Source organism: Alosa alosa, chromosome 14, assembly GCF_017589495.1.
Source record: "Alosa alosa isolate M-15738 ecotype Scorff River chromosome 14, AALO_Geno_1.1, whole genome shotgun sequence".
NCBI lineage: Eukaryota > Metazoa > Chordata > Actinopteri > Clupeiformes > Clupeidae > Alosa > Alosa alosa.
The window spans coordinates 5,832,679-5,845,878 of NC_063202.1; the positions used below are offsets into that span (position 1 = coordinate 5,832,679).

General features: G+C 44.9%; 2 protein-coding genes across 3 annotated transcripts in view; one reads left to right on the plus strand and one right to left on the minus strand.

Annotated features, from left to right (window-relative positions):
* Positions 1-106: 106 nt before the first annotated feature.
* Positions 107-11,575, minus strand: immp1l (inner mitochondrial membrane peptidase subunit 1). Of its 2 annotated transcripts, XM_048262344.1 has the most exons (7): positions 11,470-11,575; positions 10,808-10,900; positions 5,100-5,223; positions 4,838-4,926; positions 4,501-4,627; positions 1,076-1,186; positions 107-246 (listed from the first exon to the last, which is right to left on the minus strand). In XM_048262344.1, exons 3-7 carry the CDS (start codon positions 5,202-5,204, stop codon positions 178-180), a joined length of 501 nt encoding a protein of 166 aa, XP_048118301.1. In that variant the 5' UTR covers positions 5,205-5,223; positions 10,808-10,900; positions 11,470-11,575; the 3' UTR covers positions 107-177. The 2 variants fall into 2 exon arrangements, with proteins under 2 accessions (XP_048118301.1, XP_048118300.1); XM_048262343.1 differs by lacking the exon at positions 10,808-10,900.
* Positions 11,576-11,669: 94 nt separating this feature from the next.
* The window catches only part of elp4 (elongator acetyltransferase complex subunit 4), a 60,354-nt gene continuing 58,823 nt past the window's right edge, over positions 11,670-13,200 (plus strand). The window contains 2 exon segments of the mRNA XM_048263057.1: positions 11,670-11,847; positions 12,389-12,424. Coding sequence (XP_048119014.1) covers positions 11,676-11,847; positions 12,389-12,424 — 208 coding nt within the window. The 5' untranslated portion in view covers positions 11,670-11,675.

Consider the following 13,200-nt stretch of genomic DNA (forward strand, 5'->3'; position numbering starts at 1 on the left):
AATAAGAAAATGATGGATAGATAAAAGGTCCAACAATTCAGTTCTGATATCTACCAACTATACGTCGTTTCATGCTTTTTTTTCTAATGAAAGGCAAAAACTTCAGTGGTTATTCATAAATATTTATTTTAAAAACATTAGAAAACTGTTTTATATACAGAGACCAGCAGCATCATGTCAGCTACTTCGTGGAATCCTCTCATTTGGACTCTCATTCAGAGGACCAAAGTTATTCAGGGGCCATAACTGTCAAGGAGAAAGGAGAAAGGCAAAAGGCATATTCACTTTTGTTCATCATTTTACTTATATCAAATATTCTATTCTATACCAATCAAATGCACAAAAAGAGCCAACACAGGAGCTTATATTGTGATATCTATGGTGAAGAGTGTTTTTCTGTAATATGTTTGGAGTATTTGGCAAACACAGGGGCTTACTGTATATTGTGATATCTATGGTGGAAAGCGTTTTTATGTAATATTAACAAACACAGGAGCTTATATTGTGATATCTATAGTGGAGAGCGTTTTCAGGTAATATGTTGAGAGTTTAGGGCAAACACAGGAGCTTATATTGTGATATCTATAGTGGAGAGCGTTTTCAGGTAATATGTTGAGAGTTTAGGGCAAACACAGGAGCTTATATTGTGATATCTATGGTGGAGAGTGTTTTCCTGTAACATGTTGACTGTATTGGGCAAACACAGGAGCTTATATTGTGATATCTATGGTGGAGAGCATTTTCCTGTAACATGTTGAGTATTGGGCCATCATTTGACCTATATAATGTCCTGGCAAGCAGAAGGTGAGCTGACCTGGTTCCAAGGTTACACTTTGGAGAATATCCTTTCTGGCACAACATATGGAGGATGCCCAGCCAAGACCGAACTAGGTCTCTAGTTTGTCAGTTTCTCTTTTACCTCTTCCAAAGTACATCAAATGAATTTATACAAAGTCTTTTAAAAAGTGCTTTATAGGATTAATATCTACAGCTCTGCCATTTCGTTTTCCTATCTCCCCATTTTCTCTTCCCCTGAGAGTGCAGTACGTGAAGTGCAGCTATTTTCCTCTGTTACCTTTAAGCACACACGCCCTCGGATTAGGGCATAGGGAACTGGGCCATAGCTTCGGGAATCTGTGGAATTCCGAAGGTTATCCCCTTCGAGCCATACATGCCCTTTTGGTACCTAGATGTGGTGCAGAGTAGAAAAGGATAATGAAATGCCAAATGTATTCCAATGTGCTGTTCCTTCCACATTTACAACAACATAATGCATCACCATATAAAACTACAATATGCATCACCATATAAAACTACAATATGCATCACCATATAAAACTACAAGTGATCTGTATTTCCTTTTCCTGATTTCACAGTATCCACTGTCTATGTAAGTCGTAGAATAGTGGCTGTAGAATAACTGCTCTTGCAAAGCAATTTAATGTGTGTGTTATTTCTGTGCTAAACAGCATAATTATAATCCTCAGGGGTAACCCCCCACCCCACTTATATGAGGCTAAAGAGACAGGTCATCGCTACAGGACAGGGTCATAGTGGCTGGTGGTTCAATGTGCCCCCCACCAACACAACCTTGTCTCCTCCTCACACAGAGAAAACCAGAAAGCGAGGGAGTAAGAGAGAGTGTGTGAGAGAGAAAGTATATAAGAGAGAACGAGAGTGAAGACAGAGAAAGTGTAGATGAGAGAGAGTGTGTGTGTGTGTGTGTGTGTGTGTGTGTGTGTGTGTGTGTGTGTTGGGGGGTGCTGGACCACGCCTTCGCAGGCCGCTCCCTGGGTCTAGACCAGGGCTAGACCTGCCAGCCGCGACTGCAGCAGAGCGAGCGCTGATCCATTCTGACACCAATTAGGACTAATCTCATCACACGAGGAGAGAGAGCCTGTCAGGGCCCTAATTAACTCCCCTCGCTGCGGCCACTCTATATGTGCGGACAGGACGAACAACACATTATATTCTCATAATGGGCATCATAATATAGGGACGTCTATTTTGGAGATGCCTAACTTTTCCCACTGGACACTGGATGACCACTCTCCAAACCCCCACCCCCGCCCCCCAAACACACACACACACACTTTCCTTTTCTCACTCCCACACAAAAAGGCTTAGAAAAAAAAAAAATGGTAATGATTATTTTTGAGAAACACTCCTGGGGTGTAACACTACAAGGAAACGCATGGGCTCCGAAAGGCCGAGTGGCTGCACTGCGTGTGTTTTGGGCCAAATGGTTCATCAGGAGGCTGATTATTCATAGATTACGTGTTGACTCAACATGAGAGAAAACAAGGTGGATTCTTCACAAATACAAATGCGCTTCATTAGCGAGGCATCTAATAAACATATGCCAGCATGTTGTGGCGGCAGCAATTACATCTTATTAACATGCAAACATATGCTTGCTTCCATCCATAAGAAGCGGAACGACGTTGATCATCATCTGTCTTCGCAGAGGAGCAGAAGGCTTTGTCTTCTGTCAGTTCTGCTTCCTTTACATCCTGTGTGTATGTGCAGCAGTATGTCTGCACACGCTTGAATGGATTCATGTATTCAACACAGAAACAGACCAATACCCCCCCTTATAGCGTGTGGTTAGCTGAAGAAGGATGCAGATATATCTGAAGTGATTCTTATGATTCATTCACTCACTCATCAGTATATGTCTATCCATCTTTCTCTCCTTCTATCCATTAATACATTATTCATCCATCTATCAACTGAGAATATCTTTTTTTTACAAAACCTTTAAAAAAAACAAAAAAAATAAGATTCATGTTGCTTATGGTGACCATTATCTAGAAACATCTTTTGTTTGAATGTGTGGAAAATGACAAGTGTAATACATTTAGTCATACTCAGAACCCCTTGAAGTAGCTGAAATAGTACAACCTGTAAGGGTTCTGAAACATAAACAGTACTCCGACAGTTTATGTAAACAGACTATGCATCACTTCCCAAGCACATGTAGCATACAGCATGAATACAGCATGACTGCACGTTCACGCCATGCAAGTGCTGAGACTTTAATGCTGATTGAATGAGCATGGGCGCAGATAATGACTTCACATAAATATCCACTCAGAAGAACCATGCAACTTGCTGTTTGCCTCCCCCTCCACCCCTCCCCGCGTCCCGCACTCTGACACACAAGGTGTTGAGTTAAATGAGGGAAGTCATCAATTCATTCAGCCAAACATCATTCAAAAGCGTTCAATATGCCAGGACATGGTGTGCAATGCTGTCACGTAATCATCTAAATGGCAGCCGGTACGTACACCTCGAGTTCTACTGATCCAAGCAGCCACTGGCAGGAACGGCAGCTGCAAAACACTTTCATTCAAATTGTTGTCAACCTGTCATTCAATTTTTTTTTTCTGCTCTCCTTGAAACCAGATCCTCAGGAGTGCACTTTGTCCTCTGTGAACCTGTTAATGCCTTCACTTAGCCAGACTGCAGAATTCAACTTGCCGTTTAGGGTTTTCGCTTGATCCTTGCTGAATGCCTCTCGGCATAAAAGACGCCCCAACACCCCCCACCCCTCCCTCCACACCTATTTTCCTTCACGGCTCATGTGTCTCTGTTGTGACACCTACATTCAGGTGCATTAAGATTACCGGGGATAGGTAGCGAGCCAATTTGTTATGTCTGCGAGGCAAAAAGGCAAGAGATTTTGGGGACGGACAGCGATGACTGAACTCGAAAGGATGGCGCTCCAGCACGCCGTCAGCAACATCCTCCTCGCTGTCTGCTTGTGTGCTTTAGGGGCTGGCTGAGTCACCGATGCCCACACGTGCCCCCCTCTGCCAACGGCTCGATCTGATTTGAGTATGCACAGGTGTGTGAGTGTGTGTGTGTGTGTGTGCGCAGGAGTAGCAAATGAACATAAAAAAAAGACCTTCTTGTTCCAGATATCAGATTTGATCTCCAATGCTAACCTCTGCCTATTAGGTTACTGATACCACAACTAATCCTTGTCATTGATCTCATGCACCTTAAACAATGTTGGTCTTAAACCAAGTTGCACTCCTTGGCTACATCAGAAACCTGTCAGTCACTGCAAAAGAAAATGGCCACTTTCCCCATTTAGATTTTAGATATGGGTTTCCACTATGGCTCTCTGAGTCAGGAGGCCCTGGAGAAAGGCCTCTTCCCTCTCTAGCCAATCATCTGGTCCACTCAGCTGGCACTAACACAACGGGTTTCACAGAAATTGCAGACAGCAAAGGTGACAATAGCAATAAAAAAGCAATAACCGCTGTTTCAGTGACATAGTAGTCCTCAGCCTCTTTGCTCGTAATACCTTGCAAAAGCAATTGCAAGCAAAAGAGGTATTTACCCAACTGCAAAGGAGCACGCATTTGAATGCCTACTTTCTGTCAAGGCTAGCTAGCTTGGCAAAGCCATTTCAGATCATGCGACCCTCTTGCATTCCTGCAGTGTGTTGCGTGCGGAGGGAATGATCTCCAGTTGTTCTCCGGTACTCACATAATCGTGGGTCGTGAAGACGTCTGAGGGGCTACTGGTACACACTTTGTCTCCTTCCAGCCCAATCACTCGTTTGCAGATGTTCATCTTCGGGTCGGAGGGGCTTTTGGCTATTACGATGTCTCCCCTGCGAGAAGGCAATCACATCAGCCTCTCAAGGTGAGCATTGGTCATCTTGGCTAATTGCAGTGTGTAAAATCAATTTGGATATCTTCTTCTGAGATACATAATGTCCAACATGGGTTACATGATGATTGACGGCTGTCAATTACCCTGGACACACAAAGAAATAGCATCAACTTTGTGTGATTGAGGTCAGTAGATTCATCTGACTCACTTTTCTATTCTGTAAAGATGCCTACTTATCCGTTCGGAGAAGACTATGTCATTGCTTGTGATGGTGGGTTCCATGGATGGCCCAGTGCACTATGGATATAAACACAAACACTTTGTCACATGTGAATGATGAAAGAGCCTCATGTACAGTAGCTTACAGCAACAAGGAAGACAGCTCAAAAGAGACTTACAGAGACAAACTCCCCACTGTACTCAAAGGCACAGTGTGTGTGTGTGTGTGTGTGTGTGTGTGTGAGACTTACAGAGACAAACTCCCCAATGTATTCAAAGGCACAGTGTGCGATACAGCCATACTGGATGGTGTAGCCAACAAATCCCACAGTCTTTCCAAGTGCACGGCGAAACATCCCACAATGGGTCGCAGAACTAGAAAAATGAGAGATTCATCATAAATGTACAAGTATCCTTTATATATTGTTGAGTATTATGAGCAATAGACAACATACAACAATTCTGCCAGGCTACAATTTTAGGACGCATCATTTAACAATAAACACACACTCACAGAAATCCTTTTTCCTGAATTAGAGGAATAACTCATGACGCAATGCACACGCAGACATGCATTCATTTTGCCACGAGTGATGGTACAGTGACAGTACTGCTTCTGCAATCTCCTGATCACAACCAAACAACTGCAGTTGTCACTGGCCCTCTGCTGCTGTCCTTCTCAACACCTCTGCCTAAAGGTGCTGGCTGCACAGCGCTAAGGCCCTGACCCCGGCAGGCAGCGTGTGCCCGGCTTTCTTTGGCCAGTTCACATAAAAGGGTTTCCGCGCTCCGCTGTCACCACGGCGACGGAGGGCCTGGCTCTTTTGTTTGTCGTCATCGGCTGGCACTTAAAAACAGACACAAACTCTGTGTGTTGTCTGAATAAACAGTCCATCTCCACTCCCTTTATTGACTTTTCTTCCGGTCGTCTAGCTGGCAGATGAGACAGTCGTGTGGGTCAATCTTTGCTCACCAACATCCATCAATAAAGACATTGTTTGGATGTTTGTACACATCCAAAATGCACTCCCCTGACTAGGAAAAAAACGCCTAACGAAAAGTGAAAGCTAGATATAAAAGCACTGTTCCCAACAACCCAACCCCTTAATGGTGGCTACCATAAGGACTATCCCAGCAACACAAGAATAACAGGCCTGGGCTTTTTGATGGCCAGCAGGTGATGGATTCTGTTCTCTCTCCCCATCTCGCATCCTGTGGGCCGGTCCATCCATGGAATTAACCCTGGTCAGCAGAGCAGAAACAAGCCAAACTAAAGCCCCTTCGTCTCGGGAATGATATCTCAGATATGGGAGCGGATTAACCCCCACCTCCACCCTCATCCCCAAAACAACACCATATCCAAACACATAGGATACGCACACACACACACACACACACACAGTGCTCTCTGCCACACTCTCTGATGACCAAGTGTCAGGTGGTCATCCCTGTGCCACAAAAGGTGCTACACCTAATCCCATTACGCCACCAACCATCTACTACCATACCGCCAGTCCACCCCGCTCATCTTATCCCATGCCTCTCCATCCCATTCTTTTCCAATCCCATTCTAACCCCCCTCCCTAGCACCAAATCTCACCGTGATCAAACTTCGAGGGAGGAAGCCCCCTCCCCCACACACACCACCCCTTCTGAGCGATCCATTCCTTCTTTCATCCCCTCGCTCCCATTCCTCTCCTCCTCTCCCTCTCTCTCTCCCTCCCTCCCTCCCTCTCTCCCCCTCCTTTCTGCCTGACTGGAGGTGGCTCTGTGGGTCGGGGCATGAGAAACTCAGGGACAGCTGCAGGCTCTAGTCAGGCTCCAGGGTGGGGCCCAGCCTCCCAGAAACTCTCACACTTGGTTCAATTTTTATATTTATTTTTTTGCCCAGAAGATCCTATTGCCTTTCCTCATACTACAGTGCATCTGCTGGTAGTGGGAGTGAGGCCTGAAATGTGACCCCGGCCTGAAGCTGGAACAAGTTGCAATGTTCAATACACATACAAGCCCAAGGTCCATCACTCCATATACCCAAGGATGGACCTCATCCACAGTTCTTTTCTATATTTCTGATACGACCACCATTAACAACCCCCCCCCCCCACCCACCCACCCACACCCTCCCCAAAGTAATTATGAGTCAATAATTTTTTCTGCTCATTCCTATACCTTGCATTTCCCACTTTCTCAGACTGCCAGGAATATTTCCTAGTTCTCTCTGCACAGGTGACCTTTGTGGACATCACTGCATCGCCCACTGGTGACCCACTGTGTGTGACGGAGAGGGGATCAGACATTGGGCCCCCTCACGCCGCCTCCATCACACCAGTGTCACCCCACGGCCACCACTGCTGGTCTGGGCACTCAGTGTAGGTGAGGATTAGGGGTTTAACATAATAAGATTACACGGCCAGTGAATGATATCAAGAGATGGTCCATATGCAGCCGCCTGGTTTTCCATGGCACACTGCGAAGGGTGTCAGGGGAAAGTGTGTGTGTGTATGTGTGTGTGTTTAGTGTGTGTGTGTGAGGTGGGAATCAAACAAGATTCATTGGGAAAGAACAGGCTGCTTTCAGATCCTAGATAGGATCTCCATTTCCCTCCCTCAAATCCCCATGTGCATGCCTTGGAGTCCCATGTGATGGGGAGGAAGCAAGCAACCCCAAAATTGAATAATAAATTGCAGATGGAAATTAACACCAGAGTCAGTCCTAATCCAGGATTACATGTAAAATGACGGCAGTGCCAAACAAAGGGAAGTCGCAGACGCACTTATGGCTGGGCCATCTGCAGCCATGTGGTCCCAGCCTTATGCACCAGCGGGGGAAAGGCAGGCGCTGTTGGGCTCGCAAAGTCACCTCTCTCAGCCTCTCCCTCTATTTATTTAAACACTGCATTTACTTCACCATTTTTATCTTTGACTGAGGATTTCAGCAATGTTTCCCCCAGAAACCTACCTCTTGGACCTCCACAGAACAATGGTGAATATAATTAACATCCTTGTCAATGCCACTGTCATCTGAGTCAATAAACGGGGTCATGTAGATCACTCTCAATCCCCTCTCTATTAGCTTATTGTGTTAACTGCAAGAGGAGGGAGTGCAAACATCAGATTTAAGGGTGACTGAAGAAAGTAAGATTACTAGCATTAAGTTTAATGACCAGACAGAAACCAGTAACGGACCTGCAGAAAATCACTGTATTCCTCCAACTGCCTTGACCTGCATTTCAGCAATTGAGCTTCATATTCTTTGCAGATTGGAGCCAAAAGGCCAATCCAAACCATGGATTAATCCAGAACAGGAATGCCACTAAATGTCTACATAGCACTATATATGAGTATGACACAAGGAAATTAAGCAGGGCATCACCAAAACATAAAATAGCCCAAGTGTCCTGCAATGAGAGTTCAAACTCACATTCTGAAAATATCAAAGGTTGCCCAAGGAAGGCAAATGAATTATCTAGCACTTTTATGCAAAGCCAATAGACATGATTATCCCCCTGCTTAACTAGCTGGCCTACAGCACCGCCAGGGAGTTTATCATCAATCAGCGCTCGAAATGCTTGTCGTAATACACTTCTTCCCACTGATTTGACATAAAGACCACTGACAGCCTACAGCTACACAACACTGGCAGATTCCCCTGGAGTCTAGCCCCCATTACACACAAACACAGACGCACGCTCACAGATCACACTCCCACCCACATCACCCCCCCCCCACACACACCTCCCTCCCTTGCAGATTGATTCCTCGATAGTGGCTTTTGTAAAAGCTGCCCAGTCTATTCACATCAAACAGTCTATTGGTTGACAGAGAGATGGGATACGAGATGGGGTGATGACGAGGGTGGTGTGTGTGTGTGTGTGTGTGTGTGTGTGTGTGTGTGTGTGTGTGTGTGTGTGTGTGTGTGTGTGTGTGTTCTTCAAATTAGGGAAACATGAGGGTTTGGAAGGTTTGGCATCAGCGCGAGACCTAAGAAGATTACATGAGCCCAGCCCATGTTAAATAAGACAGTGGTCCTCGGAGATCCCAGATGGGAGGGAGACATGGGGGAGATCCCCCCACTCTGATCCCCTCACTCTGGGCAGCAGAAGGCAGCTGAGGGTGGGCACTGATGGCTCTCTTTGTGCTCGCTAATATGCTGTGGGGTTCGGGGTCTGCGGACCAGCCGGGGAGGTCCTATTCTAAAGCTATCAAACACGGCGATCAGGATTAAGCCTGCTATAGTCAGATGAGATACAGTGACACCTGTTTGGTTAAACATGACCAGATGTAAACTGAAAAGATCAAGAACACCCATGCCCCCCCCTCTTTCTCTCAACCTCACCCCCACCCCCGATCTCATTCAGTGGCCACTAAGCACCATGAATTGATTGCAATAAAATGAATAGAAAAATAAGAGCAAGTCAAGCAGCTGAGCGGGATGAGGTTTTGATGAGTGCAAGGCTATCAATGTGGTAGGTCAGCCTTAGGCAAACACGGCATGGCACAGCACCGCACGCCGCTTTATTTTCGACCCGCTTCCAACCACAATGGTGTGGAACACACTGGCTTTGAATGGGGAGGAGAGAGAGAGAGAGAGAGAGAGAGAGAGAGAGAGAGAGAGAGAGAGAGAGAGAGAGAGAGAGAGAGAGAGAGAGAGAGAGAGAGAGAGAGAGAGAGAGAGAGAGAGAGAGAGAGAGAGAGAGAGCGAACACCAGAGCAGACTTAATCAAAGGAGTTGCTCACAATCAACTCACCAGCCAGCTCTATTGCCGCTGATTAACAACTGATCTCAATGCATGCCAACTAAAACATTAAACGCAACCTCATTCAGACAGTCTATAAGTAGCCATCAAATCTAATGAAAATCAACAACCAAAACCTTTTATCTCTTGCCCTTTGGATTTCCACTGTTGAAATACTAACGGAGTCCCCCTAAAAATATCTTTAAATATAAATTGTGTGTTTGTTTTTTGAGAGAGAATGGCCACGGGATTTGGAAGAATACGACTTTTTAAAACAGGAGCCCTGCCTGTCTGCTTGAACATGCATCGAAGACTATTACTTTCCTTTCAACACTACGCAAACAAACTGGGGGCGCGATGTTAATCTTGCAGCCCTCCTATCCTGTGCCATTATGTTCTTGCAGCAGCCTTCTCTATGAAGAGCAGAATGATATGGAAAGCCAAACAACCCGCTCAGGAAACGTTTGGCATGTTATGACTGTGGTATTATTTGCCACAATCAGATACATATTGATAAAAGCTGACATAATAGAAATAACATACAGCCAATGTGTTTAAAGAAAAGGAAATAAACAATCATTTTAAGAGCACTACCTAGTAGTAGGCCTACAGCATGCAAAACAAATTATGACCTTTTTTCCATTCCAACATCGTACAGCGTATTAATAGATCTGGGCTACTGCTCTTTGAGGGCGATTTCTTTGTCATTCCGTTCAGCCTGTGCACAATGTTGCATTGTCATTTGTTCCCTCGATTTGTTGCACCACTGTCGGCGCATATTACGCTCAAAAAACGCTGTCAAAACAACAGTGCTGTTTCTGCTAAAAGCATTTAGAAATGAGCAGTCTCCCTCTCTACAACAGAGCAACCCCCCCTTCCTCCTCCGCTTCCTCCTCCTCCTCCACTGCTGGCCCCTCGCATTGCCTTGTGAGGCCGATGAGTCTCGAGCACAGAGTGCAACACCACCTCCACAGTCTGTTTTGGGTCTAACTGACAGGCAGAATAAGAGTCAGCAGCATAGCCTCGGCGTCCAGCCCTTTGCCTGGGGGTCAGACCGGGTGCTTTGACTGACCAGACTCACATGACATGGGCATGAGGACCAGGGGAGGAATTATGAGCCTAATCGTCCAGTCGACTAGAGGAGAGGCTCTCTCCTTCACTCTTGCCCTTGCTGTGCGTTTCAGCTGATCTTACCCCAAGGAGAGTACCTAACTGCCCTCTCACCTGACAGAGCAACACCAGGGGGGGCTGGGTCACCTGATGTCCTAATCAGACTGTTAAATCTGACCCTATAGGTAGAACAGTCACCAGCAATGTCTACAAATATAAACAAAAATACATATCCATAATCATACACAAAACAAAGTCAACACTACCACAACAGAGTACACAGTTCAGCAATGTCTTGGTCTGATCTAGAAACTTAACGTTAGATTGTGTGGATTGTAAACTATGCTGATACAGTACACATTTTGAGAGAGCGGTAATGTCAACAGCAAATGAAGGTCGCAGTTCATTGTGACCATTAGCTTGCAATTTATTGACATCACATGCATTTTACGAGTCTTTAAAGAAGCACTGGTTAGCGCAGCAGGTTGTTGTGTTGAATTAAATGTGTTTGATTTAAATCTTTAATCTGAAGGGATTTCAGAGGGATATAACCAGTACTCATGCACTTAACTGTGCATATCTTACGTTACCTAACTGTAATGCTTCACAAAGTTAGCTAATGTTCTTAGCCAGCTAGCTTCTAGGTTAGTGATGCAACATTTGCTAGCGCCTGTTGGTTGTTTTGAGAAAATATCAACTCGTCCGTATTCAATATGACAGTGACTGGGAGGAGAATGTTTGTGTGATAGGAAAGGTTAATATCCGCTCCAACTCACCTTATTATTTGATAGCTAAAATTGGCAACGGAAAACGAGTAGCACCTAGTTCTTTGTGCATTTGTCGGACGCCGGTTGCCTTTAACCCTGCGTCAGTCCTCCTGCGCCGAGTCCATTGATATTATTGGCTGCGAAGCAATAGCTCAAACTCCAATTGGAAGAATTTATGAAGAAACGCCCATGTGCTTTGTCAACACGGAGGCAACATGGCGGCTCCCGTTAGAAGCATGAGCAACCCTTCTGGCATAACTTGCAATACAACCAGTTTTCAAAAGAAATCCCGCAGCAAACTTGTTTCTATCCCAGGGACAAGACCCTCTGTGCAAAACGGACAGCTTATTGTGTCAACCGGTGTCACGTCTCTCGACTATGTGATCGGTCAGTTTGAAAAGAAAAGTAGTTGGTTTGCCCATCTAAAGCTGACGTTAGCCTCTCCAGCGAAATTGCTTTATTTAACTGTAGCTGCTAATATATGGTCGCAGTAAGAGTAAAGTCATTTATCACAATTCTCGGGAGTGCATTTACTTCATATGTATGGTTATTTAATGAACGAATAACGTTAATTGAACCAATGTTTTCAGGAACAGTGATATCAAAGAACGTCTTAACCAAGAGTGATTCAGCGTTTGATCCGCGACTTGCGTTGGAACTCATCAAACATGCAACCTGTTCAACTTTTGGCAAACCATTAGCCAAAAGATTTAATGTATAATCAATTAAGTGAATTGAGATTGTATGAGTTGTATTAATGTCTGTGGAGCCGCGCAGTCTATTTACAGGAAAAAACAGTCTTGTTTGTTTCAGTTGACAGGCCTTATAGAAATAGGCTACCATTGATTTCAGCAGAGCTCAGTGCTTAATTCATAGGAGGGAACCCACCCCTCTAACTCTTCCTCTATGATCTGTTTTTTTTTTGTAGGTGGTGGCTTGGCTGTTGGGACTCTGCTGCTTGTTGGTAAGATGTACTGAAATGTGGTATAATCACATGCAGTATATTTTCCTGATGGTGAAGATAATTATCGGTGTGCTTATTTGCAAATATTGCTTTTTCAATTAATATGGCTATACAGCATTTTAATATTTATTTGTCACTATTTTGGTGGCTGACATTTTCTTGTTCTGTTATTGATGTTCAGCATCTGCCTTTAAGCACCTAATATGTTATTCTGCTCCTCAAGCAGAATAGAAAACCTCTGGCTGATTAAGCTACTGCCCAGTTCTTTGTAGTTAATATAGGCAGCGCTGTTTAAATGTATTTTGTTGTCTCCTGTGACAGGGGACATATGGCAATGGGAGGGTTGTTGAAGTGCTGAGTCTGACCCATATATCCCACCCGTTTTATGTGACTGGTGAATGGGCCTCCCCTTACTCTCTCACACTCTCAATCCTTCTCTCCCCCTCCATCAGGCTTCAGTCCTTCTGAAAAAGCAAAATCAAAATGAGCAAAAGAAAAAAAAGCTAGACTGAAACCTTTTCTTTTGAAAAAAAAGAGAAAGAAAGCCACAGCCCACCTCATGGCTTTCGGCAGTGACTGATCTGTCCTTGAGTCCTGTTGTTGTGTGTCTCCTCCACATCACCCCCTACAACTGTCCCCCGGACAGGCTAATAGCCCCTGCAGGTTTCATTTGTAAGGCCACCATAGAAACACGGCCACAATAGGCCCCATCTCAAGCTGGCCCATTTGGGTGCTTTTGTCATGGCCTCTGAAAGCCACAAAGCACTGCTGACCTA

Coding starts and splice junctions, on each gene's coding strand:
- immp1l (XM_048262343.1), bottom strand. CDS start 5,204: ATGTTTCGCCGTGCACTTGGAAAGACTGTGGGATTTGTTGGCTACACC. Junction 4,927..5,099: donor ACATTGGGGAGTTTGTCTCT/GTAAGTCTCACA, acceptor TTATATCCATAG/TGCACTGGGCCATCCATGGA. Junction 4,628..4,837: donor CATCTTTACAGAATAGAAAA/GTGAGTCAGATG, acceptor GCCTTCTCGCAG/GGGAGACATCGTAATAGCCA.